The sequence below is a fragment of the Drosophila albomicans genome, chromosome 2L (assembly GCF_009650485.2).
Source record: "Drosophila albomicans strain 15112-1751.03 chromosome 2L, ASM965048v2, whole genome shotgun sequence".
Taxonomy (NCBI): Eukaryota; Metazoa; Arthropoda; class Insecta; order Diptera; family Drosophilidae; genus Drosophila; species Drosophila albomicans.
In genome coordinates, this window is record NC_047628.2 from 12807562 (window position 1) to 12834050 (window position 26489).

At 39.0% G+C, this 26489-nt stretch overlaps 9 protein-coding genes and 1 long non-coding RNA gene across 12 annotated transcripts; 9 read left to right on the forward strand and 1 right to left on the reverse strand.

Moving 5' to 3' along the window:
- The first annotated feature begins 502 nt into the window (after positions 1 to 502).
- Positions 503 to 1667, forward strand: LOC117564618 (lactosylceramide 4-alpha-galactosyltransferase-like). The gene is made up of 2 exons (XM_034243472.2): positions 503 to 1062; positions 1119 to 1667. Exons 1-2 carry the CDS (start codon positions 515 to 517, stop codon positions 1657 to 1659), a joined length of 1089 nt encoding a protein of 362 aa, XP_034099363.2. The 5' UTR covers positions 503 to 514; the 3' UTR covers positions 1660 to 1667.
- A 176-nt stretch (positions 1668 to 1843) lies between these two features.
- On the forward strand, positions 1844 to 3071 carry LOC117564672 (lactosylceramide 4-alpha-galactosyltransferase-like). The gene is made up of 2 exons (XM_034243535.2): positions 1844 to 2390; positions 2445 to 3071. Exons 1-2 carry the CDS (start codon positions 1849 to 1851, stop codon positions 3022 to 3024), a joined length of 1122 nt encoding a protein of 373 aa, XP_034099426.2. The 5' UTR covers positions 1844 to 1848; the 3' UTR covers positions 3025 to 3071.
- A 775-nt stretch (positions 3072 to 3846) lies between these two features.
- LOC117564710 (uncharacterized) lies at positions 3847 to 5012 on the forward strand. The gene is made up of 3 exons (XR_004571786.2): positions 3847 to 4149; positions 4276 to 4862; positions 4929 to 5012. It is a non-coding gene; the product is annotated as an uncharacterized LOC117564710 (long non-coding RNA).
- Positions 5013 to 5918: 906 nt separating this feature from the next.
- LOC117563843 (lactosylceramide 4-alpha-galactosyltransferase-like) lies at positions 5919 to 7674 on the forward strand. The gene is made up of 2 exons (XM_034242372.2): positions 5919 to 6334; positions 7061 to 7674. Exons 1-2 carry the CDS (start codon positions 5919 to 5921, stop codon positions 7641 to 7643), a joined length of 999 nt encoding a protein of 332 aa, XP_034098263.2. The 3' UTR covers positions 7644 to 7674.
- A 1231-nt stretch (positions 7675 to 8905) lies between these two features.
- LOC117564214 (lactosylceramide 4-alpha-galactosyltransferase-like) lies at positions 8906 to 12220 on the forward strand. Its single transcript, XM_052002245.1, has 3 exons — positions 8906 to 9612; positions 10321 to 11776; positions 11926 to 12220. The coding sequence occupies exons 1-2, from the start codon at positions 9017 to 9019 to the stop codon at positions 10901 to 10903; spliced, it is 1179 nt and encodes a 392-aa protein (XP_051858205.1). The 5' UTR covers positions 8906 to 9016; the 3' UTR covers positions 10904 to 11776; positions 11926 to 12220.
- Positions 11790 to 13828, forward strand: LOC117564213 (lactosylceramide 4-alpha-galactosyltransferase-like). 2 transcript variants are annotated; one of them, XM_034242898.2, is made up of 3 exons: positions 11790 to 11983; positions 12023 to 12640; positions 12708 to 13828. In XM_034242898.2, the coding sequence occupies exons 2-3, from the start codon at positions 12039 to 12041 to the stop codon at positions 13288 to 13290; spliced, it is 1185 nt and encodes a 394-aa protein (XP_034098789.2). In that variant the 5' UTR covers positions 11790 to 11983; positions 12023 to 12038; the 3' UTR covers positions 13291 to 13828. The 2 variants fall into 2 exon arrangements, with proteins under 2 accessions (XP_034098789.2, XP_051858204.1); XM_052002244.1 differs by having other exon boundaries at positions 11790 to 12640.
- A 100-nt stretch (positions 13829 to 13928) lies between these two features.
- Positions 13929 to 16108, forward strand: LOC117564216 (lactosylceramide 4-alpha-galactosyltransferase-like). 2 transcript variants are annotated; one of them, XM_034242904.2, is made up of 3 exons: positions 13929 to 14036; positions 14586 to 15209; positions 15265 to 16108. In XM_034242904.2, exons 2-3 carry the CDS (start codon positions 14665 to 14667, stop codon positions 15845 to 15847), a joined length of 1128 nt encoding a protein of 375 aa, XP_034098795.1. In that variant the 5' UTR covers positions 13929 to 14036; positions 14586 to 14664; the 3' UTR covers positions 15848 to 16108. The 2 variants fall into 2 exon arrangements, with proteins under 2 accessions (XP_034098795.1, XP_051858206.1); XM_052002246.1 differs by lacking the exon at positions 13929 to 14036 and adding an exon at positions 14318 to 14430.
- Positions 16109 to 16943: 835 nt separating this feature from the next.
- Positions 16944 to 18292, forward strand: LOC117564215 (lactosylceramide 4-alpha-galactosyltransferase-like). Its single transcript, XM_034242903.2, has 2 exons — positions 16944 to 17608; positions 17664 to 18292. Exons 1-2 carry the CDS (start codon positions 17055 to 17057, stop codon positions 18247 to 18249), a joined length of 1140 nt encoding a protein of 379 aa, XP_034098794.1. The 5' UTR covers positions 16944 to 17054; the 3' UTR covers positions 18250 to 18292.
- A 2280-nt stretch (positions 18293 to 20572) lies between these two features.
- On the forward strand, positions 20573 to 21739 carry LOC117565559 (lactosylceramide 4-alpha-galactosyltransferase-like). Its single transcript, XM_034244727.2, has 2 exons — positions 20573 to 21097; positions 21154 to 21739. The coding sequence occupies exons 1-2, from the start codon at positions 20583 to 20585 to the stop codon at positions 21737 to 21739; spliced, it is 1101 nt and encodes a 366-aa protein (XP_034100618.2). The 5' UTR covers positions 20573 to 20582.
- A 90-nt stretch (positions 21740 to 21829) lies between these two features.
- On the reverse strand, positions 21830 to 25623 carry LOC117565558 (uncharacterized). Its single transcript, XM_034244726.2, has 3 exons — positions 24897 to 25623; positions 23130 to 23549; positions 21830 to 23070 (listed from the first exon to the last, which is right to left on the reverse strand). The coding sequence occupies exons 1-3, from the start codon at positions 25426 to 25428 to the stop codon at positions 21830 to 21832; spliced, it is 2193 nt and encodes a 730-aa protein (XP_034100617.1). The 5' UTR covers positions 25429 to 25623.
- Between the last annotated feature and the right edge of the window lie 866 nt (positions 25624 to 26489).

A 26489-nucleotide genomic window follows, 5' to 3' on the forward strand; every position in this document is an offset into this window, starting at 1 on the left:
AAAAAGCTTGGGAGATGTGACACTAAACTATGTGGTAATCGAAGTCTATGGGAATCCAACCCGAAAGCCGGGAAGGAAATGATGAATATTCCAAAACGTTGCCATAGGTTTTGTATTTTTGATCCAAGCGCTTTTTATATGATACGAGATACTCGATACATGTCTTTAACTCCGAATTACTGAGCAATGCCATGACTACAGACTACGAACTCCTATCTAATACATACACATAATAGCGATTCTTTCAATTGTTATTCAAAATGAGGTGTCAAAACAGCTTATGAGAAATATCGTCAAGAAAATTGCCCAATGCAGCAACTGATAAATTTTTCTCAGATACTACTGATAGGATTATTAAGATATTTTCTAAAATACAAAATGGTATCTCATATGGAGTAATATTTAGTTTATTACATGGTGCAGCTGAACAAATATTAAAAAAGTACTCAATGCGATAGCCAACACCAAGTATATTTCCTTCTTAGTGATAGTTCATTATTTTTATTGCAACGACATGCATCTTCATTGGCGGAGTTTGCTAACACATTTTCTGTTCTATGCTCGAAGTCTATTGATTCCCATACTGATATTTCATGGGATGGAATTTATTGTACTCATCATGTTCACAATCTTCGAAGAAGGTCCAATAAATAGATGCTATATAGATGGAGTGCCACCATTTGAGATGAATGCTGCAAACTTTAATCCAGCGATAGACCCTACAAGTCTAGAGGATATAATACTATCAGATGTTAAACCTCCACCAGGACGAGCTATATTCTTCCCTGAAATCCGATGTCATCCTGGAGATGTGCATCGTATACTCCAATTGACAGCAAGACAAGCGTGCGCTATTGAATCGGCGGCATTGCACAATCCACATTTTCAGGTGTTTGTTTTATTTGAAAGTCCCACTCATATGCCAGTTGGCGAAACTTTTCCTTTACTCGATGCCATTCGAAGCTATAGGAATGTGCATTTTAGGCAATTGAATATCTGGAGCTTTGCAGAGGGCACTCCAATCGAAGATTGGGCTAAAAAGGCCGAGCTGCTTCACTCAAGGTATGTTTTAATATAACAACTCTTATTAACTATTCTTAATGGATAATTTCGGTTAGCTTTCAGTCCGAATATGCATCGGATTTACTGCGTTTCTTGACTCTTTATCACTTTGGCGGCATCTACCTGAGTATGGATTCCATTGTCTTACGATCATTGGAGAACTTGACACTAAACTATGTTGGGGCCCATGATAATCAGAGTTTGGGAAATGCTGTTTTTAGCCTTAAGCCCAGAGGCTCTGGCCATGAGTTTGCCAAACTATTTTTGCGCGAGTTTCAAAAAAGTTACCATGCCAAGAGCAATGAGCAGACTCTTATTAACCGCACGATGCAAAAAATTTGTGGAACGCTATCTATTAAAGAAATGCAAAAAGATGCTCATCGATGTCATGGATTTAAGGTATTCAAACCGAATACTTTTTTTGCTGTTAGCGACGAGAGCAACGTATTCGAGGAAGCCAAATATTCGTATATAATACATCAATGGAGCGCTGACTCTAATAAATGCCAGCTTAAGGCTGATTTTAGAAATACTTTTGCACAATTTGCAAAGAAGTATTGTCCAAGGGTCTATAAAGTAAATAGAGAATATTTTTAAAGTGATAAGCGATAATTAAATGTGTTGAATTATTTATTTAAAGATGGTTATTGCACCAGCTGGATGTGCATATTTGAGATTACTTAACCTACTAAACCAATTGAGCTAATATTTTCTCTCTTCTGCACATGCCACTTCTGTCTGACGATATTTGGTTCAGTTGCTTAACAACAGTCGGATTGCATCAACATGTTTCAACGTCGTAAATCTATTCGCACTCGCCTTATGAACAGTGCCAAATATCTAATGCTACCGTTTTTGGTGATTAATGCGTGTATTATAATCACAATGATTCGATACACAGCGAAGAAGCCAATTAAATATAATACCTGTTACATGGATGCAATCTCTTTGGCCATGCAAAATCGCACACCCATTGAAGATGGCGGGCCAATTCCACTTGAGGATGTGCTGCTTTCGGATGATCAGCCAACGCCGGGAGAATCGATATTCTTTTTGGAGACCACCTGTCCGTGCTCCGATCCCAAATATTATATGTTAAATCTGGCATCACGTGAAGCTTGCGCAATAGAATCGGCGGCATTGCATAATCCATCGATGAATATCTTTGTGCTCTTCGCCTGTGCAAACTCTCGACAACAAGTTGATCCTACAACCGAAGCAATTCTGAGCTACAGCAATGTGAAGCTGCGTCGTGTTAATCTCTGGCAATTAGCGAAAAATACTTCGATACATGATTGGATCTCAAAGGACGAACTTTTTCGCTCCAGGTCTGAAGTAAATGAAATTGTTTTGACTTGATTCTAATATCTAAAATTCATTAGATTTCTGATGGTTAACCTCTCTGATCTCTTGCGCCTATTGACTCTATATCGCTTTGGAGGCATCTACATGGACATGGATGTTGTCGTCTTGCGGAGCTTCGAGAATGAGCCGCCAAATTTTGTGGGTGCCGAGTCAAAGGTCAAAATTGGAAACAGTATTCTACGACTAGAGCCCAAGGGCTTTGGACATAAGATAATCGAGTACTTCTTGCTTGACTATCAAATGAACTATAACGGCGATATTTGGGCCGTTAATGGACCCGTTAGTTTGTCTCGCGTTATGTCGTACATTTGTAATACGAATAACATTACCGTTATGCAGTCGGATCAACGTCGTTGTCAAGGCATTAAGGTGTTTCGAAGCAGTGACTTTTATGCGATTTCCGACTGGGCGTATTTCTTTGAACCACAGTTTGCAAATGAAACGATGGAACTACTAAAGAACTCATATGCGGCACATTTATGGGGTCATATTAGCACCCAGCGCGATCTTAGGGTTAATTCTAATTCAGCTTATATACAGTTGGCGACTCAAAATTGCCCCAAAGTTTTAGCTGCGGCGCGAAAATGGTTTGATTAATCTAAGTGAATATTATAATTAAAATGTAAGCTGCACTATAGCTGATAATTTGATACTAACTTGGTCTTGAGAGTTTAAGACCAGACTCTTAAACACTTACCGATTACGAAATTTGCCAACTGATGGAGAAACCTCAACTAAAAATACAATCAATATTTAGAATTTCATTTGCCAAAAGTTTTTATTTACTGAGGGATAATATAATATAACAATTTCTCTAGAATTTCATTTATTTACTGAGGGATAATATAATATAACAATTTCTCTAGAGTTTCATTTATTTACTGAGGGATACTATAATATAACAATTTTTCAAGAATTCCATTTGCCAAATTTATTATTTACTGAGGTATAATATAATATAACAATTTTTCTAAGATCGCTCAAAGCTTAACAGAATTCGCATCTTAAGAAATTGCGTCAATGAGCAATTACAAGAATACCAGTTCAACACACACCAGTTGAGTTAATATTTGTAGTCTTATTGAGCAGTTATAGTATAGTATTTTTTTCTATGCTTAAGTTGAAAACTTCGCATATGCGTTAGCTTCAGTACTCTCCCAACATTCGTAACAACATGTTGCAATGCCAAAGATCCATTCGTGCTTTTCTCTTAAACAGTGGCAAAATTCTACTGCTTCCGGTTTTATTAATTAACGTGTTCATAATCGTCTTTATGCTCCTACGCATAGAGAAGTCAATAGTACATGTGAAAAACTGTTATAAAGAAGCGGTTACTAATGGCCTGAGTTCCGTGAACTGGACTTCAATTGATGGAGCTGGACCAACTCCCCTAGAGAATGTATTATTTGCGGAAAAAAAACCGCGCCCGGGTCGCACGATATTCTTCTTGGAGACTAATTGTGTCTGTGCAGATCCGCAATATAATTTGCTCGCTCTGAGGCCACGACAGGCTTGTACAATTGAATCGGCTGCACTACATTATCCAGATTTAGATGTTTTTGTTCTCTCGGTGTGTTCAAGTTACCGGAAACCAAGCGATCCAATAATCAACACGCTTCTCAGCTATACGTATGTTCATATACGTCGAGTTAATTTGTGGCAATTTTCAGCAGAGACTCCAGTTGAGAATTGGATCAGGAGGGAAAATCTATTTGACTCAAGGTTTGCGGTGAATTTGAAATAATATATAAAAATGTGCTTAATGTGAAATAAAGTTTTTATGCAGTTACCCACATTTTTCAGTACAATATTTAGCTAATCTTGGTTCTTATATGTCTCACTTACCAGATATCTGATGAACAATATATCCAATCTGCTTCGCTTGTTGGTTCTATATCGTTATGGTGGCCTTTATTTGGACATGGATATGTTAGTGCTGCGCAGGTTTGAGAATGAATCGATCAATTTTTTGGGTGCTGAACCCAATTTCAGTGTTGGGAATAGTGTTATCGGAGTTAAGCCATACGGATTTGGACGCAAGCTTGCCGAACTATTCCTGCTGGACTTTCAAAGAAATTATAATGGCAACATCTGGGCCCAAAATGGACCCAGAAGTGTGTCCAGAGTGATGTCATATGTTTGCAACACAAACAACATTACTGTAATGCAGCAGGATCTTCTTCGTTGCCAAGGAATTAAGATTTTCCCAGTGAAAGACTTTTATGAAATTGCCGGTCATGAGTTGCAGTATTTCTTCGACCCAAAGTTTGCGAATGCAACAATGAAGCGATTACAGAATTCATATTTGACACATATATGGAATCACCAAAGTTCAATGAAACCCCTTAAAGTTGATTCTGAAGCCGGCTACATTCAGTTGGCAGCTCAACATTGCCCTGCAGTTTTAAAAGTCACTGAAAAGTGGTTCAATTAATGTAAGTAATAATTATTATTATCATTAAAAGACTTAATATTCATGACATGAAATATATTTCTTACAGCCTCAATGGAACTTCTTAATGCTTTTTCTCCCTTCTGTATTGAGTTCGTTCATTTAATAGAATATACTGCTGCCAGTCCGAATACAGTACCTGAAGAATTTAGTCGAACAGATATCATTCAAAGATAATTCATATCATAAGAAAACGAAATGTTTACCAAATTGTAACGGAGATCACAGTAATTATATTCTAGAAAGCAAACGTTAAATTAATTTTCGAAATATATTAGCATTATTATGTAAATTGATTTTAGATAAGAAGTTCAAATACTTATGTTGCGTATTGTATATGTATATCTGGATACATTCTAGTTAAGACAGCTGTTTCAAGTTCTTATATACATAGTTCCGCTATAAGTATGAATATTTAAGAAAGTTGAATTGCGATTTTAGTATGTAAACTATGTGTAAAATAAACTTTATATAGAGTGATCTATACAAACGTATACCCTCACTCATACATTTGATAGAAATATAACTACTGACCACTAACGAAAGAAACAGACACATTAAACAAATTACATGTTTTTCTCTTAGTCCTGAAAAATTTTCCTATCTAATGAACTTTAGCTTAATGTACATGGCTGACCTCATAAAATAGATTATGTTAGAAGCAATCTCAAGGTTCAAAGAAATTCACTTTCGATATTTCGAAAGTTATTATGCTACGGTCATAGAAAAGTCGACATGTGGATAAGAAAAAGACAGTGCAGATATGCTGAGCATGTTCCCAAAAGAAGACCCGATACTACTATGATTTTCGTGTGAGGTTGACGAACGATGTTAAAATTTGTAGGAGCATATAAAACATGCGGATGAGCAACAAATGTTCACTACTCTAATTAGGCTTGAGCACCCAAGTTATACAGTCTTCCGCCTCAGTATGTTTCAAACCCAAATAAAGTTACCAATTCTACAACGAATATTATTCTGCCTGATTGCCGGTGGGATAATGTGGTTATTTGTGGCATCCCCAACCGAGAACAATGACATGCCTGCCAATTTTAAGCCATTTCCATGTTTTATGGATGCGGACGATGACAACACAGATGATAGCATCATAAGACTGGAGGATGTGCTCCGTGCAGATGTAAAACCGACACCAGGTAAAACAATATTCTTCCACGAGACGCGATGTCATCCGCCAGGATCGAAGTACATCATGAACTTGACAGCCAGACAGGCGTGTTCCATTGAATCGGCAGCATTGCACAATCCAAACTTTGAGGTATTTGTGCTCTTTGCGAGTCCCACCTATTTACCCGGAGCTGAAAGGCCGAAGTTACCACTGATTGAGGCTCTTCAAAGCTACAAGAATGTACATTTTCGTCAATTGAATATTTGGCGTTATGCGAAGGACACTCCAATCGAGGAATGGATCAATAAAGGACTACTTTTTGAATCAAGGTAGGATTGGATGCATTATCAACAACTTTCCCGCTTTCATTATGCCTACTTCGCATAACATATATTTGAAATCAGACTCAGATTATACTTAGCCGTTTATCATTATGTAAAAAGTAGCCAGGCTACAGTCGCGTGTGCTCGACTGTGAGATACCCGCATTTTAAGTAAAAGCAGTACAGTGCGGTATTATTCATAAAATATACCAAATAATATATTCGTAAAATACCAAACAGATCAAATATATCAGATTGTCAACTAAAGCAACTAAGACCCGATTGCAGCAAGCGTAATTTACCATAAAGAAGTATTTCTCAAATAACTTTTACAATTTTTATCCAATCGCAGTCAATTTTCAGGAATCATAAATAGTTTCTATTATCAATATCAAAATTTCTTCAAAATTACGTTTGTTATTCGATGTTTGTCTAGTTGTGGGGGAGGAAGTGAGCTTTATAAACATTTTAAACAAACTTGATCTGCGTGCAGGCATTACCAGTGCTGTTGAAAAAAAGTTATGCCACCTATAGTCTCTGAGATCTGAGTGTTCATACGGACAGACAGACAGACGGTCGGAGAAGCCTCCTTCTACCCTATAGGTAGCGAGTATACAAATCTTTAAAATTGTACAATAATCATTAATGAATGTGATTGCAATTAATTTTAGGTAGACTTTCCGACATTAACATACATCTCATTATTAATTATTTTGTTAAACATCTGCCTTAGCTATTTAAAGGAACACACCTCGGATTTTCTGCGTATATTGAGCCTCTATCGCTATGGCGGCATCTACTTGGACATTGATGTTGTAGTATTGCGTAGCATGGAAAATATTCCATTGAACTATGTGGGAGCAGAGGAGCCTGGTGCGCTATGCGGTGCAGTCTTTAGTCTGGATTCCATAGGAACAGGTCACGATATTGCTGAACTATGTTTAAAAGACTTTCAAGAAAATTTCAATGGACAGCAGTACATCACTAATGGACCTAGTTTAGTGATGCGAGTGACCAAAAAAATATGCAACTCAACATCGATACAAGAAATTGTTGCAGAGCAGAGAAATTGTAACGGATTTCAAGTATTCAATACGACAGCATTTTATCCGATTCCTTGGCCATCATGGCGACGATTCGTTGAACCTCAATATCTCAATGAGACATTAGAACAGACAAAGGATTCGTATTTAATACATTTGTGGAATAAGGTGTCGAAGGAGCTGAAATTTAAAAAGGGCGATGACACTGCCTACGGAAAGTATGCACAAGAACACTGTCCCAAGGTCAATGCGGCAGCTGACGAATACTTTTAAATATCTATAAGTACCGAATATTCTTAATTGTGTGGTAGGCATAGAAAATATTTGTAAGCCAGATATTATAATAATAATTACAGTAATTACTATATAAGAAAACACTTATAACGAGCAGTAGGCCAATATATTATATATTAGTTGGCCATTTCTCACCTCAAATGGTTGTTTAAAATCAAACGTTACATTTATTTTCACAATGTATTAGCAATGTAAACATATCTTCAATTTAGATAATAAGTTCAAATACATAAGTGGTGCATTGTCCAAACACAGTATATATAGCTGGGTACATTTTAGTTAACACAGCTGTTTCAATTTCTTATATAGTTTCGCAATAAGTATGAATATTACAGAAAGTTGAACCACGTTAACATATTTATAAAGCTGTAATCTATACAAACAGATTCGTACACTTATATATTTATTAGAAATATAATCAACAACACACCTACCAACTCATAAAAAAAAAGAACTAGCTCGAAATGTTCAGCCCGCAATGTTTAAATTGAACTCTACTCTTTACATTTTGTACAATGTATATTCCATGAATACTGGCCGTAGTGTTCCTTTTGATAAGAACAAGTAAGAAAGCTACAGTCGAGTGTGCTCGACTGTGAAATACCCGCTTCCCATTTTTAATAATAGCAAAATATTCCGGTATTATTTTCAAAATATGCCGAAAATACTACAAAAATTACTAAAAATATACCAAATGGTATATTTGGTATATCAATATAGTACCACATTCAAAATATACCATAGATGGCACAATATACCAGATTGTCGGCCAAAGCCACTAAGCCCCTAGTAAGTAGGCGTTTTTGCCAATACAAAAGTATTTCTTTAATACCTTCCACAATTTTTATCTGATCGCAATCAAATTTTCAGTACTCATAAATACTATAGTTATTATTGTACACACCAAAATTCAGCACTAGCTTTAAAATTACGCTTGTTATCCGATTTCTTTGATTTTTGGGGGAGGTAGGGGGCGTGGCAAAAATTTGAAACAAACTTGATCTGCGTGCAAACATAACAAATGCAAATATACCTAAATTATAGCTCTATCTCGTATAGTCTCTGAGATCCAGGTGTTCATACGGACAGACGGACATGGCTATATCATCAAGGCTGTTGACGCTGATCAAGAATATGTATACTTTATAGGATCGGAGATGCCTATTACACACATTTCCTATCGGCATAAAGTTATAATACCCTTCTACCCTATGAGTAGCGGGTATAAAAATATTATACATTGATTGAAATGAAGATATGCTGAGCATGTTCGCCAAAGAAAAAGACCCGATACCAGCCGAAGGTTGTCGTACGATGTTTTAATAATATAAAAACAAACGAACGAACCGCACATGTTCATTACTCTAAATGAGCTCGAGTTCCCAAGTCATACAGTCTTCCGCCTCAGTATGTTTCAAACCCCGATAAAATTACCAGTGTTCCTACCAAAAATTCTACAACGAGTATTATTCTGCCTCATGGCCGGTGCGTTAATGTTGTTATTTGTGGCATCCCCAACCGAGAACAATGACATGCCTGCCAACTTTAAGCCATTTCCATGTTTTATGGATGCGGACGATGACAACACAGATGATAGCATCATAAGACTGGAGGATGTGCTCCGTGCAGATGTGAAACCCACGCAAGGGAAAAACATATTCTTCCACGAGACGAGTTGTCATCCGCCAGGATCGAAGTACATCATGAACTTGACAGCCAGACAGGCGTGTTCCATTGAATCGGCAGCATTGCACAATCCAAACTTTGAGGTATTTGTGCTCTTTGCAAGTCCCACCTATCTACCTGGAGCTGAAAGGCCTAAGTTACCACTGATTGAGGCTCTTCAAAGCTACGAGAATGTGCATTTGCGTCAATTGAATATTTGGCGCTATTCGAAGGGCACACCAGCCGAGGAATGGGTCAATAAAGGAGATCTGTTTGATTCAAGGTAGGAATAAATATCAACAACTTTTACGTTTTCATTATACCCTCTACGCATTGTTGAACCATGTAACATAAAGGTATATAATCAGAATCAATTCTAAAGATTACATTAGCCGTGTCCGTGTCCAAACGTGTTCCGTTTACATCATAATTAAATTGAGACCAGATAGATCACTTCAATATTTTACATTTCACATAGTCACATTTATGGTAGATTTCTGTCTGTCTATGGTATAGTATAGTGTATAGTGGAGTGTGGGAAATACATTTGTATGCACATATTTTCCTAATTAGAGTCAACCACAATAATGATAATGAGTTCTGTATGTTCTTCTGCACGTCTTCCTGTCTGTTCTTCTAAGATACATATATAATTATTTCAGTATGTTCAGATAAATAACAACTTTCGGTTTCTATAATAATGGGTAGACGGAAGTAATGTCGATAAGTGAAACTGAAATTAAAAATGTTTTTGCTTTCATTTTTATATTTAGCGGATGCTCACCAAGTTTTTTGATTCAAAACAATTGTTAAATATTCAATGAAAGGTGTACCTTAATGTTATATTAATATTAAACCAACATTTGCGTAAGTAAAACACTCGAAAATTGTCATTCATAATAATTTTTTTTTAATTTTTTTACAATCCTTACTGAGCAGTTATATGCAATTGCAATTAATCAATAAATAACTTGATTCACATCTCATTTAGCTATTTGAAGGAACACGTCTCGGATTATCTGCGTATGTTGAGTCTCTATCGCTTTGGCGGAGTCTACTTAGACATTGATGTTGTCGTATTGCGTAGCATGGAAAATATTCCATTGAACTATGTGGGAGCAGAGGAGCCTGGTGCGCTATGCAATGCAGTCTTTAGTCTGGATTCCACGGGCATAGGACACGAGATTGCCGAACTATGCTTAAAAGACTTTCAAGAAAATTTCAATGGACAAGGCTACATCTCTAATGGGCCCAGTTTAGTTATGGAAGTGACAAAAAAAGTTTGCAACTCCACATCGATCGAGCAAATTGTGGCAGAGCAGAGAAATTGTAACGGATTTCAAGTATTCAATACGACGGCATTTTATCCGATTCCTTGGCCAGCATGGCGTCGATTCGTTGAGCCGCAATATCTCAATGAAACATTAGAACAGACAAAGGATTCGTATTTAATACATTTGTGGAATAAGGTGTCATATGAGATGAAATTTAAAAAGGGTGATGACACTGCCTACGGAAAGTATGCGCAAGAACACTGTCCCAAGGTCAATGCGGCAGCTGACGAATACTTTTAAATATCTATAAGTGCCGAATATTCTTCATTGTGCGGTAGGCATAGAAAATAATTGTAAGCTATGTATTAATTAATAATAATTACAATAGTTACTAAGTAGGAAAACACTTATGACCAGCAGTAGAAGTTCAAACGTAGCCGGCAAATATAATATTATTTGACAACTTCTCACCTTAAATGGCCATTGCCATTAATTAATTAATTTATCCTAATTTCCCTATTTTAAAATGTCTAATCGTTTGCAGCGATACCACATTTGACTGTTTGACTAATATAAATAACTATTTGGTTATTTAATGTCACTTAAGAATTCAACTTTATTAGTTTTGCGCGCATTGAAAGTTAAGCTTATACACGCCATACATATTACTCCTAACACTGTTAACTCAATAGCTCTGTTAACTCCACACGCAAATGTTACAGTATTCATCACGGGAACTGTGACTTTGTTCACTAAAATACTAATGTGATAATATGATGGGGGCATTGAAATTTGTATGAAAAGACTTAAACCTTTCTGTAATGAATATATTATTATTATTACACACCCATTGTTGAAATTAAAAATATGTATTGAATACATGGTATTTTTTAATATACTAATCTGAGCTGCAAGCAGCTGATTCTGTTATGTAGCACAGCTGTTCAACTTGCATCAAACAGTTTTGTTGCATATCTTTGATCTGCGTTTAAAATTAACTAATAGTGCTATTTAAATAATAATTTTAATAAAAATTAATAAGATGGATGATTGCAAAATGTACTTCACGAACAGAAAATTGTCGTTACAAATGTATTACAGCAACCTTGAATTGCAGGCTGTTAATTACATTCCATAAAAATGTAACCATTACATTGCACTGTTCGATTGCAGGTAGTGTGTGTGTGTGGGTGTATGTGATTGTGTTTGTATTTTCAGTTGTGTGCTTGCGGCTGTGTATATTTATTTGTTTAGCATACATTTGCATATTTAGATGATTGCTTTTCTTTTGTTGCCGCCTAATAATGTTGTTATTTATTCAGCTATATTTTATGATGACATTAACTGCCAATGAATAAGCTACTGTCTTTAAATCACTGAGTGAGCATAGTCTTATAACAACAAACCCCGCTTATACAGCATCATCATTATCATCATGTTATGGCGCCTGAACTTGTTATTAGCGCGTGTACTACATTATGGACGATTTCGTCTGCTTCTTTCGACGCTTATACTGTTGCTTTTACTTGGCATTTTACTGACTTATCGCTGGCGAACTGATGCTCAGCTTTGTTTTATGGAAACGCCAGCAGCCCAACAGCAACAGCCAGTGAATATGCCCAAAATACTTGATGATGTGCTGGTTACTGAACCACTCCCCATTCCGGGTCGCAGCATCTTCTTTCACGAGACCAGCTGCCATCGATCGAAACGCAAAAGACCGCGTCCTGGGCAGAAGAGTACAGAGATGCAGTACAACATGTTGCAATTGACAGCGAGACAAGCGTGTGCCATTGAATCCGCTGCACTGCATAATCCCAATTTCCAGATCTTTGTGCTGTTTGCCGGTCCCACCTATCATTACTTTGGCAACAGTAGCAACGGGAGTGGAAGCGGGAGCAGCCAACGTTATCAGCCTTTAATCGATGCCATATTGAGCTATAGAAATGTGCAGCTGCGGCAGCTAAATTTATGGCGCTTTGCTAGCGGCACACCTGTTGAGAATTGGCTAAACGATGGTCCACTGTTCCGTTCCAGGTGAGTGAAGTTCTCCCTTTGCCGGTCAGCCTGTTTTTCACTAATCAGCATTTTTTCATTTGAGCAGCTTTCTCTCCTCACACATCTCTGATTTTCTGCGCTATTTGACTCTCTATCGCTATGGCGGTTTGCATCTGGACATGGATGTGGTGATGCTGCGCAGCATTGAAGACCTGCCACCCAATTATACGGGGGCCGAATCCAACATTCACTTGGCCGCTGGTGTTATGAACTTAGCTCCCAATGGATTTGGTCACGAAATCGCGGTTTCGTGCGTACAAGATTTTATTCATAATTTCAATGGAAAAGATGTGAGCAACAATGGTGCGGGTGTGATAACGCGTGTGACACAAAAATTATGCGGAACCAAAGATGTCAGCGTCATGCTGGATAATCGGAAGCGTTGTTTGGGCTTTAAAGTGTTCGAACGCAACGCCTTCTACGCAGTACCGTGGAAACGTTGGCGACACTTTTTCGAACCGCAGTTGCTCGAGCAAACGCTTGCACACACTAAGGATTCTATTGTGGTAAATTTGTGGAACAAACATTCAAAACAACAAGTAATTAAAGTCGGTTCAAGTACCGCATATGGTAAATACGCAGAACAGCACTGCCCACGATCGTATGCGGCAGCTGGTGAATATTTCTAAGTGATCAATTAGATCTACTCTATACCAAAGATCAAACAAAGAGAGCGCACACAGTGAGAGAGCCATAGAGAAAAAGAGAGCGGATGATCTATTCTATTTGGTACATACATACATACGTTTATTAGACTCGCCCACGTTCCAAATATGAATCAAAACAAATGCTCAATTTAGCAATACCTCGTTTTTGGGGCAATAAAACAAAAAATTTGACGTATAACACGAGCAACATTTTTGTTATGCAAATTTTCTCATTAGGTTAGTAGAAATAAGAATGAAACGTACGAACAACCCAATTAAAATATTGTATAATATTTGTAATTCTTATGTATGTATGTGTAATAGTATAAGAAAAATTTTTGGTGTCGGCTAGCCGACTTTTGAGTACCCTTGCAGAATCTGCAAAAAATAGTAAAAATTATTTGTATACAAAACTCTTGTGAAATTCATTAAGTTTTCCTTAAATACATATGATAAATTATTTTCATTTAGATTGTACTCGAAATGCCACATATAATATTAATGTTCTCGGATTTTGCAGTATTTTTTGGTGCGTTTTTTCATTACATGACCGTTAGGCGCGCAAAAATACCCCTAAGTAAAAATGCTGGTATTAAATGACGTCAAGCGTGTCTCAATTGGTGGTTGTTAAGCGAGGTGTAGTAGATAGTGAGGAGTAGCTGGGAAAAAAAGTTGGCAACATGAAGTGCAAATATTCAATGGAAGCGAGCACAAAAACAAAGTATAATGTACGTATTTTTCGCATAACAAACGTTCTTATTTCAATTGCAAGTGTTTGTGGTGGTTATCTGCTATGATTTACTTATTGGAATTAATTCCGACAAGTTGCTCTAAGAGATAGCGTCGCAAGCGTAGTTTTTTTTTTTTGTTAGTTTGATAGCAAATTAAAAGTCGCGTTTCCTTTAGTTCTCAACCGAGATTAATTGTTACTGCTGTCCCATTAAATGGAATTCGAAATGTTAATTGCTAGGTCAGCAAGAGAGTGTTCAAATACTTATGAGAAACAGTGAGAGAGAGATCGAGAGTACAATGACAAATGTATGCAAATGTAAACACTCTATAAGTGTAATGGATACCAGTGTTCACTATCGCATTACCCAGCAAATGATTCATCTTATTAAAGTATGCGGTTTTGAATTTTATGTTGTAATATTTCAGAATCTTAAATTACTTCCTCTAAATAATATTTGCTTATCAGCGGGAGATAGTTTATTTTTGTAGCAACCGCGCAAACATCTTAATAAGACCCTCCCTTTTATACACTGTATGTTTTACAGGGTAACTGAACCATTTTGATCTGCGTCAATCGCCCATTCGGTTTAGTATCGTGGCGGTCTTGTCCGCATTCATATCGAGATGACCCTGATTCCACGTGTGTATTCCACCCGTCACTTGCGTGTCGCGTTGTACACGCTGTGTGCGATCTTGACCATCATCATTTTAATCATAACATGCCACAAATGGCAGTTGGATGGAGAGCCCAATTTGCAGTGCTTCATGGACGTCGAGCCAACAAATCTCCCGATAGTAGCCGAAAACGAAGTGGAAAGTAATCTACCGAAGCCCTTGGGCGATGTGCTACTCACACAACCGCAACCCACACCAGGGCGCACCATCTTCTTTCTGGAGACTAACTGCATATCAGGCACGAAACGTCATCCACTTGAGCTGAAAGCACGTCAGGCCTGCGCCATTGAGTCGGCGGCCAAACACAATCCCAACTTTCAAGTGTTTGTGCTCTTCGCCAGTCCCAGATATCAACAGAAGGAGGGCGAACAGCCGCTGATTGATGCCATATTGAGCTATCCCAATGTGCAGCTGCGACAGTTGAATCTAATGCGATTCGCTGTCGGCACACCCATTGAGGATTGGCTGAAGGATGGTAAACTCTTCAGATCGGAGTGAGTTTGCAGCATATTCAATTTGCCTTCCCAACTAAATGTTGCATCTTTTTAGCTATCCCATCGTGCACATTTCGGATCTGTTGCGGTTGCTCACGCTATATCGCTTTGGTGGCATCTATTTGGATTTGGATGTGGTGCTGCTGCGTAGCTTGGAGCAAGTGCCTCTGAACTTTGCGGGCGCCGAGTCGGATACACATGTCGCGAATGGTGTATTGAGCTTAGCTCCCACTGACTTTGGTCATCAGCTTGCCGCATCGTGTCTGCGTGAGTTTCAGCAGCATTTCAATGGCGCTGATTGGGGCAACAATGGTCCGGGAGTGGTGACACGAATGGCCAAAAGGATTTGTGATACGCAGAGCATTGAGGTGATGCAAACGGATCCAAAACGGTGCATGGGCTTTAAAGTCTTTAAACGCTCCACGTTCTACGAGGTCGGTTGGGTGGAATGGCGACACTTTTTTGAGCCACAATACATGGAGGAAACGCTACAGCGAACGAAGGATTCACTATTAATACATGTGTGGAACAAGCACTCCCATCAAATGCCAATCAAAGTCGGTTCGGAAACCGCTTATGGCAAGTATGCGGAACAAAATTGTCCCAAAGTGTATGCAGCCGCTGGGGAATACTTCTAAAGACTAGAGAAAATGTCACAAAATCGATCAGAAAAAGATCTCAAAATGTGTACTTCGCGTCTACTATAGCATACCTCATTAGGTAACATAGTTTGCTACTGAGAATACTTTTCTATCACGATTGTCATTCCAAGAAATAGACAGTAATAAGGAATGACATATACGCTGCTTACCAAACGAACAGCAAGTAAATACTTATAACATGTGAGTCATTTGTTGTAAACTCACCACATTCCAAAAAAAAAAAAAAAAAAAAAACAACGTCAAGTAGAGTGCCTTATATGAGCGTGCTCGACCTGAAGACATTCTATATGCCAAAGGAAAAGCTAGCAAATTTGCCATTTATTTAAATTAATTGATGTAACTAATCCCATTCAAATAAGCTAAAGTACGCTAGAAGAACATGCTCGTCTGTAAGACGAACTGTTGCCAAAGAAAGAGTTTAATGAATATGAAAACAAAAATAATTATAATTTCACGAAGAAACGATATGTGTGAGGATCACGTATGTTCCCTAATTTATATTTAGGTTGAAGAAAACTTAATGTTCAAACTTATTGATATTACTAATCTCATAAAAATAAGCAAAACTATACTAGAGAATATTTCTCGTCTGGGAGACTTGCTGCGGTTAAAAATAAAAATGAAAATGAAAACATAATCTTGGAAACATATTGAGCAATGGACATAAATCGACTCCGAAAATGCTTTCATCTATATTTAGAATGTGTTTATAACCGAAAACCAAAACACTCGTTACAAAACTATTTAAGAGAATGCTTTTACACTTTTTATACGCAATACACTTTAAAGTGTTAACTGAATATATTTAAATGTTACCGATCCCATAGAGTATTTATGATTTTGTACAAAGACAACAGCTGAGACATCAGTCTGTCTGTTCATCAATCTGATTAGCGTTATTTTTATAGGTTCTAGGCAGACAAAGTTTGATTTAAAGTCTTCTCAGCGCAAAACGAGCTTAGTTTTAAAGACGATGATAAGAATTGTAATTTATAACAAAACAGTTCTGAATTTAATACCGATCAGCAAATAAACATGAAAGTTGTTTAATTTTATGCGCTGAATTGTTGCAGACGCCCTTCAGACACGCTTTATCATCTACAGGGTATTAATATTCACAATTGGCTATGCTCCAAAGTTTAAGAAGCCAGCTCAGCTGAGCACTAGCTGAAGTTACAACGAAATGACAGCACATCCAAAGCAGCTGCTCGTGCAGCTCAAAAAACGATGGTGGATAGTTCTTCTCCTGCTGATCATACTGCTTCTTGTATTCGCCATGAATCGTAATTATCGACAGCATCAGAATTTGACTCCAAAGTCTGCACAATGTTACCTGCCTGAGGATTATCCAAGAGATGATGCAATTTATCGGCTGCGTCCGCTCAACGCGCTGAAAGATCTGCTGCTGGAGGAAAGGCAGCCTCGATTTCGTCGGACCATCTTTTTTCTGGAGACGAGTTGCAGTATGCCGCCAAGATTTAAATATAACAAGCTGGAGCTGGCAGCGATGCAAGCTTGCGCCATTGAATCAGCTGCTCAACTTAATCCCAGCTACGATGTTTTTGTGCTCTATGCCAGTCCGTGGAATTATTTGCCAGACAAGAAGACAATGTCGCAACTTCTTGAGGTAACCTTGAGCAATCCCAATGTGTACTTGCGTTCGGTGAATCTTCAGAGCTTGGCAGTCGACACTCCAGTTGAGGATTGGCTCAAAAGTGGCGAGCTCTTCAAGTCACGGTGAGTTTGTAGGACATATCTTGGCTTCTTCAATTAAGCTTTTCTGTTTTCTTAGTAATCCGACTGAACACATCTCGTATCTGCTGCGTCTGCTGGTTCTCTATCGCTTTGGTGGCTTCTACGTAGACTTCGATGTGCTCTTCATGCGCACCTTGATGAATTTACCCGAGAATTTTCTTGGCGCCGAGAGTGAGCATTCGCTAGCCAGCAGTCTTTTATCTTTGGCTCCCTCTGGCATTGGTCGTCAATTTATCAAAGAATGTCTACGCGACTTTCAGCAGCATTTCGATGCGAAAAATTGGCGAAAGAATGGAGATCAACTCATCAATCGTGTGGCAAGCAAGTTCTGTGGCACACAGAATGTTTCTGCAATGCTCGACAATCGTTCTGGTTGTCGTGGCCTTCAGATACACGATTGGTATGCTTTTTATGCTGTACAGCGGAGCTATGTACAGGACTTTTTTGATCCTGCACGCGTGAAGGAAACTCTCGAGCTGACGAACGGCTCGTATTTGGTGCATTTGTGGAACAAGTTATCTTACGAGTTGCCTGTTAAATTCAACACAGATACTGCCTATGGCAAACTGGCGAAGCAATATTGTCCTAAGGTCTTTGAGGCAATCAGCGAAAATTCTAATTAGAAAATAAACAAAGGATAAAATGTTCCAAAGAATGTTTCTTCTTATAAATTTAGTTGATATTGCACCTAAGACTTGAGTTTGAATAGTCGCATCAGTTGAGCCTGCTCGATTGACAGATACGCCTACAATATTCAGAGTCTGATTGGAATAAATTGTTTAGGATATTATAAATCTAAAGTGGATCTGCCTCTAGATTAGTATATCACCTAAAGTGTGATTATCTGAGCTCGCATGTTACATATGTATATGGGAACGAGATGTTATCATCTGTATTCTATGGAAGGCTTGGGGCACGTTGATCGTTCCTGAGATGCTGCTTAATGAGTCGGAATGTGGTGGCATACAACTAATAGATAACACTGAATACTTTGCATTCAAGTCTTCAATTCATGGCGTTGATTGGAGTCCTGACAAGGACTTTTTCAGGACGTTGAACTGACAAGGGACTCCGTCCTTATGCTGCATAATAAGTCGCATTAGCACAAAAGACACAGACCTAACGTATACGTAATATGCCTAACTTTATTGTCCAAAAGCTTTTGCAAGTAACTAATAAATGTACTCCCCCACTCAAGGATGGCAAACTTCGACACTAATCTCAATCGAATAAGAGCTACACACACACTCAAAATCGTGTGGGTACTGCGAGTGTGAGTGATTGTCATACTCATGCCTTTCTTGCATTTGCCTTTTCGGCACCGGATCATTTTAGACACTTGTGCTTCGATCATTTCTATGCCCGCTACCCATAGGTTAGAAGGGTATTATAACTTTGTGCCGGCAGGAAATGAAAGTAACAAGTAGAAGGAGGCATCTCCGACCCTATAAAGTATTTATATTATTGATCAGCGTCAACAGCCGAGACGATCTAGTCATGTCCGTCTGTCTGTCTGTCCGTCTGTCCGTATGAACACCTAGATCTCAGAGACTATAAGAGATAGAGCTCTAATCGACAGCATTTGATATGTTTGCACGCAGATCAAGTTTGTTTCAAATTTTTGCCACGCCCCCTTCCGCCCCCGCAAATCAAAAAAAAGAATAACACGTATAATTTTAAAGCTAGAGTGTAGTAGTTATGATTCCTGGTTGCGATCAGATAAAAATTATGGAAGTTATTAAATAAGTACTTTTGTATGGGCAAAAACGCCTACTTACTAGGGGTCTGAGTTGCTTTGGCTGACAATCTGGTATATTGTGCAGTCTATGGTATATTTTGAATGTGGTACTATATCGATATACCAAATATACAATTTGGTATATTTTTTATATTTTTGGTATATTTTGAATATAATACCGAAATATTTTGCTTTTATTCAAAATGGGTAGCGGGTATTTCACAGTCGAGCACACTCGACTGTAACTTTCTTACTTGTTTGATACCCGAACTCATCAGTCATGAGTATGTGTATTTTTTGACACCCGCGCATTAATGCGTGTACATATGTGTATTTTTTGATACCCGTACTCATGCGTACAAATGAGTCGAAAAGGCACATGAATACCTTGTGCGCCCTTTGAGTGTGTATACCCGTGCATTTATATTGTAAATTCATGTAGAGTATTTCTTAGTTTCAATATTAGACAAATGTAGTCAACTGGCGGCCAAAACTGATTTCCATAACTAATTAATCTTGAACACTAAATTCGCTGTAGAGGAGTTTGCTTGACAAGTAGATACTCCGGAAGCGCAGCGCTAAAATAAATACGCAAATATATAAAATTGAAAATAATCATAAAAAATAAAAGTAAAGTGTTAACTGATCTTTTATATTCTATTGTATACTATATTTTAGAAGAAGTATGCTGGAAAATATTTAATTTCTTGTTTTGTTATTTTATAAAAAAAAAAAATTTATATATATATATATATATATACATATATATAAACTGAAACAATTTAAAAAATAAGTAATAGTTATTGTTATAGCTCAGGATTAGTACTATGTTTACATCTAAGATTGATTTTAGGAACTCTACGATAAAATAAATAATATCCTTCATTTTTTGTATGAATTTGTTTATTTTTGCAATTATCTTAAGACGGAAAAATGATTCCAAAATCATTTGTAGCTTTTATTAAAGTGCCAATCAAGAGCTATAAAATGCATCTTTATTCTAATAAAAAAATGTTTTGGTATTTGTCTTTATAATTATTAGAGAATTACCCAAATTTATTTATCGTTAGAAATTTATACAAAATGTAGACGACCAAACATTTTGAGCCGAATATGCCACTCCGTTGATGTTGCATCTTATTTACAGGGTATGAAGCTAAATTCCAATTTGATGCGTTACTTCTATAGCTAGAATCAAACGTGGTGATCTTCAATCATATGTTAATCAACATGACGCCACGTCTGAAGCGCTGCATCATAAATTGTCTGAATTTAATTCTCCTGACTTTGATTCTGATCTATGTGCTGAGCATTCGACGCATCTACAAAATGGAAACGAAGTATCAACCAGCCAACTGTTTCCTTAACAAGAATGAGTTAGACGACTCTCTTGGAATTCCACTGGAGGATGTGCTGCTATCCGAAGTGGAACCAATAATTGAAAGCACCATTTTCTTCATCGATACGAGCTGTCCTTCGAATGGAAACATCTTAGAGTTGACTGCACGCCAAGCATGTGCCATTGAATCTGCGGCCTTCAATAATGACATTTACCAAATATTTGTGCTCTTCGCCAGTCCCAGATATCAGCAACAGGAGGGAAAAAGACATCCGCTGATTGATGCCATCTTAAGCTATCCCAATGTGCAGCTGCGTCAAGTGAATCTAATGCGTTACGCTGCCGGCACGCCCATTGAGGATTGGCTGAAGAAGGGTGAGCTCTTTAAATCGAGGTGAGTTGTCGAAGGTTGTTCCTCAATTGAATGTAATCCCTGCTAATCTCCTTTAGCTATCTGAGCACACATCTGGCGGATGTGTTGCGCTTACTTACGCTCTATCGCTTTGGTGGCATCTGTGTGCACCTGGATACAATGATTTTGAATACTGTGACGGTATTGCCGTTAAACTATGCGGGTGCCGATCTTGATAACCAAATTTCTACTGCTATGTTAAGCTTGACCTCGACTGGATTTGGCCATCAGTTTGCCGGAGATTGTTTGCGCGACCTTCAGCAGAGTTTTGATGCCAACAACAGACACACGAGTGGACGAGATGTCATCACGCGTGCTCTGCAGAGAGCTTGTGGCACATTCAACGTTGCCGAGATGCGGAATAATCCAAAGGGCTGTCAAAGCTTTCAACTGTATAATCACACACAATTCTTACCGATTAAACCCGCAGATTGGCGCCAACTGTTTGAGGAAGAGTTTCTCGACGAAGTGCTGCAACAGACAAGGGGAGTCTCTTTTATGCTGCACTTGTGGCACAGCAAGTCGCACAAAGAGCGCATCAAGCGGGGCACAAAGGCAGCGTATACGCAATATGCTCGACGTCATTGTCCCAAAGCCTATGCAGCAGCTGGTGAATATTTTTAACGTTTAGCACAATAATTTAATTGTTAGAGTAACTTAATTAAGAGTGAGCATAAATTACGCATTTACTAAAACGAAATGATGTCGAAAAGCTTAGATGCACTGCACCTGTGCATAGCGCAGACAGGCGCCAATGTTCTCCTCAGCGCTCCCTTTGCCCGGTGCATCGCCCCCTCCAAAATGAACGCCAATGTAGAAGGGAGTGACGGTGCTTTCGATGCGACACGGCCAGGTGCCCGTGGAGCAGAACTGTGAGCCACAATGGACGGGCTCGCAGCCCGGCAAAGGTCCCAGCCCGGTGCCAATGAAATCCTCAATGATGCAGGGCATCGTAATGCGATCCGCACACGTGCTAAAGAACTGTCGCGCCTGCCGACGTCGTCGCCGATGTCGCAAATCGAATGCGCTGCGCAAAAAGCCAAACAGATCAAAGCCTCCGGAGCTGCTGACACCCAACGAGGCCGTTGCACCGCCCACCGGACGCGGACGTCTCGAGACTCCGGGTTGAGCGCTCGTTGCGCCGCCGCCTCCGCCGAAGAAATTAAAGATGCTATTGCTGTTGTCGTCGCCACCCCCAGAGCCCTCAGCATCATCGTTGGCTGGCGCTGCAGGCTGCTCCTCTTCCTCCTCCGCCTCCTCCTCTTCTGGCTCGTCCACCCAGCCGGGATAATCATCATCAGCGGCAACTGCTGCTGCTGCTGTTGTGGAACGCACTGGCGCCGCTGTGGTCATGGCAGACGTTGCTGTAGTGCTGCTGGCATTTCTCATAGGCGCCGCTGTCGTTGCAGCTGTTGTTGTTGTCGGGGCTTCAGTCGTCGTGTTCCTCACCCACTGACTGAGCAACTGCAGCAGATTCGTCGTTGTGGACGTGGCATTCTCAGCTGCCGCGGAGAGTTCAGTGAGAGGCGGCGCCATAGTTGAACTTGCCGCATTGGACATAAAAGAACCGCCTCCCAACCCGCCGCCAATGCGAAACGATTGCTCATCACACGGCTGATAGCTGATCGAGCACATGTCCGTTTCCTGACGCACACAGATCCTGTAGTGCTGATTGGCCAAGTGGCGACCGTTCTCCGCAAAGTTAAACGTCTGCATGACGCCCTCGACACCCGTGTGATATTGCAGGCAACCCGGCGGGGCACGTTGTGTAAAGGGTATTTGCAGCACGCGTATTTCCCACAGACGCATGGGCAGAAAGCGTCGGGAAACATTCAGTGTAATCTCTATGACCTGATCCTGAGGATTCGCTGTCACATTCGTCGCTGCCGCTGGACGTAAGCTGCCATAGAGCGTCGATTGACGTGGCACGGTGCGCACTGCCACATCATAATACACTGCAAGCAATTACAGTGTATTTATTAGAAGGATTAGTGAAGGAGATTCCTCTACTCACTATGCTGTCCGCTGTTTTGTCCGCATAGCTGAAAGGCTCCTCGAGCTCCGCCAGTGATGTGAAACACATCCCCATCACAAACTCCCGTTCGGCGATTCGGTTGTCCCAGCGAGAAGTGATCGAAATCGATTCGCAGCTGACTGATGTCCTCGCTCATGATCTTCACTCGCAGCTTGCATTCCGTGAAATTGCTGGGCATGAAACTGGGAAATCCCGGCGAGACTATATACGTTAAATTGTTGGCTATGGTGCCGTTGCACTCGGCCATGAATACGCAGCAGACGCCAAAGCCCATCGCGCATTCCCCCCGTGCTTGGCCGCCCTTCTGGCGACACTCGTAGGCATTGAAGCAGTTTCCCATCCGACGACCATCGTCCGCCAGGCATTCGCCATCCACGGGCACCGGAAACAGATGGATAACTGCAAATACACAGAATAAGTGAGATAGATTAGAGTCATTATTAAAATCATTTAAAGAATTTTAAATATATTTTAGAAAGTGTCGCAGTCGAAAAGAAATTCCTAACACATCCCAAAAAGCAGACTAGAGAAAATAAATTAAGTATTATCCCCCATTAAATTGAAAAACACAACTAATTTAAAAGTCAAATCTGTTTCATAAATCAAAGATAAATATTTTCGATATAGGAATATGTATTTAAGTCACAAAATTTATATATATATTAGAAAATGTTGAAAATGCAAACGAAAAGAAATTCCTAACGTATCCCAAAAGTAGACTATACAAAAAATGAAGTATTAAAAACATAACTAGTTTAAAAGTCAACACTGTTTTCATAAATCACAAAATTTAAACTTATCATTTATTTTAATGATTTTCGAAATAAATTTGTTAAAATAATTTTTGAATTTGTTTCTTATTTTAATTATATTTTTTAATGTTTAGAATTTGTGAAACTCAAAAAAAAAAAACAACCTAAAAATGGGAATTTTTAAACGCCATCGAAATAAACAGAGCTAACTAATTGGTTCAAGTGTGAAAGTATAATATAATGCGAAATTAAGGAGCACAACATTTGAAAATAGTAAAAATTGTATAGTTTCTGCTTTAAAGTATTTCCAACTAATTATAAACACCTTTAACAGTTGAGAATTTTAGTGGTCGAAATTATTATTATTTAATAAAAAGTCTGTAATTTTAGGTACTATTAACTAATTGCTTATCCGTAAAGATATTCTTATTTAGCGAAATTGTGGCAAAATCAATATGAAATTGAAGATTAGAATAGAAAGATTTGGTAAAAGTAATTATTTACGTTATTTTAAAAAGTAAATTAGGGGCGAAATCTCTGTTCAGAATTTGAGTTTTCGAAATTTAATAAAAATTCTTAATTTAACGTTCTTTTAACTAATATAATTATAATTATAATTATATGAAAAGAAAGTGTGACAGAATCGCAATTGAGAACATAAGTAAACACAAAATTGAACCAAAAATTATGTTGTTTTAAAAAGTATCTGGCAGCTCATTCTCATTCTCAATTCTCAACTATTTGAGAATTTGAGTTATCGAAATTTTAGAGAAATTCTTAACTAATATAATCATAATTTATACATATGTATAAGGAAAGTGTACCAGAAGTGCAATTGAGAACACAAATAAACACAAAATGTAAGTTACGTTTTAACGTTATTTGAAAAGTGTCTGTTCTTGCACACATTTATAATTTCTAGCGAAATTGCAGTTGAGAATTTCTTGGCACTATTATTCGTAATGTCTCTTCACGCTGACCTTGCGCAACTTACCCTTGGGCCGTCGAATGCTGTTGCTGCTGCTGTGGCTTTGGCTGCTGCTTCGATTGCTAAATTGAGGACTGCTCCACTGCTGGCTGCTCATTTGTGGCCTAGAGCCATAGCTGTTGCTATAGCCGTGAGCATGTTGCAGTAATTCCTCTTCCTCAATGAGATCCACATCCACATTTACGTCGGCATCCATATCCAGCTGCTGCTGTGGCACAGTTGCCGCTGGCGATTTCAAATCTGCGCTCCAGATATCATAATGATGCATGGGTGGCCAGGCGGTCTCGGTCTCATTTGTGGCTGCAGTCGATGGTGCTGCGAGGCACAGCTGAGGTGCATGGCTCAGCCACATTGTGAGTATGCAAACAGCTTGCAGCAGCAACATCAGCAGGTTGCAAGAACCAACACAACCGGCTGCTGCTGCTGCAGTTGTTGTTGTTGTTGGGCCACCAACGACAATAACTTTCTTTTTAGTCGCGCATCGTAATAAGCTCACGATTTTATTGCACTTGCTCAACAACAATTTCATGGCTTCCATGTCCACACAGTGCCAATCTCAATGCCAATGCCATGTGCTGCTCCACTCCAATGCTGTATATAGAAGGCTCCTTCAATTGCGTCTCGCTTGTTGCCGCGTGCGTTCCGCAGCGTTGTTCAACTATAAATGCTGCCCCAAGTCGCAAGCTTCGACTTTGACTTTGGCTTCCATTGGCTTCAACAACATCAACATCGGCCAGAGTTCCATTTGGATGCTGTGCGTGGCCGACTTGATCAGCTTTTCTCTGTTGGCAGCTGTTGCCACAGTTGTTGCCACTTTTGCTGCGGTCGACATTTTGCTGGCTCTAATCTGCGCTTATATTTATTTGCTATTCTGTGCGCTGAGCTTCATTTCAACTGCTGTATCGTGCTACGATGACACTTGCTTACCAAAAATAAAGAGTGTACAGTCGTGACTTATATTTAGCAAAAGTGTATTCCCCAATTCTTTCTATAAGAATTGATTTTCATTTCACTACTCATTTATTTCAACAATCTCTGTAATTTATTCATAGAATTTTTATTTTTTTTTACTTTATAAATGTTTTACAATACCCTTCTACCTTGTATAGATAGACAAATGAAGACGATGATTAATATTAGCAAGTATCATGTCTAGTACAATTTGATTGTCGCTAACAAGTGTCTTCCCTAGCACACTTGCACGCACTGCTAAGTCGCACTGCTTGATGAATTAAAACGACACTTCTCTTAACATGACCCTAGCAAGTGTCATCCCTAGCATACTCTGCTTGCTTGCCATGTTAATGCTAGACAGCGCACTGCTGCTTAACAGACGCCTGCTGTTAATTTATGCATGCATATGTTGTTGTTGCGCTTTCAACTGCTTCCCCACTATTTCTTCTCTTCTCCCGTTCTTTTCACACGCGACCGGCTGATGCTTATCCTACACCCCCCACCCGTTGCCCCTTGGCCAGTTTGCATACATAATGACAGTAAATTAAACTCACATGTTCACACTTTGGAGGCTCCGTCGACTGGACAATACGTGAATTAGCTGAAATTGGGTTGCATTTCTGCTGCATCATGTTCGCGGCGTTG

Bases quoted from the DNA above. Each gene is read 5' to 3' on its own strand.
- LOC117564618 (XM_034243472.2), top strand. From the start codon at position 515: ATGCATCTTCATTGGCGGAGTTTGCTAACACATTTTCTGTTCTATGCT. The intron at 1,063-1,118 runs GTATGTTTTAAT...AATTTCGGTTAG, and splicing joins GCCGAGCTGCTTCACTCAAG to CTTTCAGTCCGAATATGCAT.
- LOC117564672 (XM_034243535.2), top strand. From the start codon at position 1,849: ATGTTTCAACGTCGTAAATCTATTCGCACTCGCCTTATGAACAGTGCC. The intron at 2,391-2,444 runs GTCTGAAGTAAA...AAAATTCATTAG, and splicing joins GACGAACTTTTTCGCTCCAG to ATTTCTGATGGTTAACCTCT.
- LOC117563843 (XM_034242372.2), top strand. From the start codon at position 5,919: ATGCCTGCCAATTTTAAGCCATTTCCATGTTTTATGGATGCGGACGAT. The intron at 6,335-7,060 runs GTAGGATTGGAT...CATCTGCCTTAG, and splicing joins GGACTACTTTTTGAATCAAG to CTATTTAAAGGAACACACCT.
- LOC117564214 (XM_052002245.1), top strand. From the start codon at position 9,017: ATGTTCATTACTCTAAATGAGCTCGAGTTCCCAAGTCATACAGTCTTC. The intron at 9,613-10,320 runs GTAGGAATAAAT...CATCTCATTTAG, and splicing joins GGAGATCTGTTTGATTCAAG to CTATTTGAAGGAACACGTCT.
- LOC117564213 (XM_052002244.1), top strand. From the start codon at position 12,039: ATGTTATGGCGCCTGAACTTGTTATTAGCGCGTGTACTACATTATGGA. The intron at 12,641-12,707 runs GTGAGTGAAGTT...TCATTTGAGCAG, and splicing joins GGTCCACTGTTCCGTTCCAG to CTTTCTCTCCTCACACATCT.
- LOC117564216 (XM_034242904.2), top strand. From the start codon at position 14,665: ATGACCCTGATTCCACGTGTGTATTCCACCCGTCACTTGCGTGTCGCG. The intron at 15,210-15,264 runs GTGAGTTTGCAG...GCATCTTTTTAG, and splicing joins GGTAAACTCTTCAGATCGGA to CTATCCCATCGTGCACATTT.
- LOC117564215 (XM_034242903.2), top strand. From the start codon at position 17,055: ATGACAGCACATCCAAAGCAGCTGCTCGTGCAGCTCAAAAAACGATGG. The intron at 17,609-17,663 runs GTGAGTTTGTAG...CTGTTTTCTTAG, and splicing joins GGCGAGCTCTTCAAGTCACG to TAATCCGACTGAACACATCT.
- LOC117565559 (XM_034244727.2), top strand. From the start codon at position 20,583: ATGTTAATCAACATGACGCCACGTCTGAAGCGCTGCATCATAAATTGT. The intron at 21,098-21,153 runs GTGAGTTGTCGA...AATCTCCTTTAG, and splicing joins GGTGAGCTCTTTAAATCGAG to CTATCTGAGCACACATCTGG.
- LOC117565558 (XM_034244726.2), bottom strand. From the start codon at position 25,428: ATGGAAGCCATGAAATTGTTGTTGAGCAAGTGCAATAAAATCGTGAGC. The intron at 23,550-24,896 runs GTAAGTTGCGCA...GTGTATTTGCAG, and splicing joins CAGCATTCGACGGCCCAAGG to TTATCCATCTGTTTCCGGTG. The intron at 23,071-23,129 runs GTGAGTAGAGGA...AATTGCTTGCAG, and splicing joins ACAAAACAGCGGACAGCATA to TGTATTATGATGTGGCAGTG.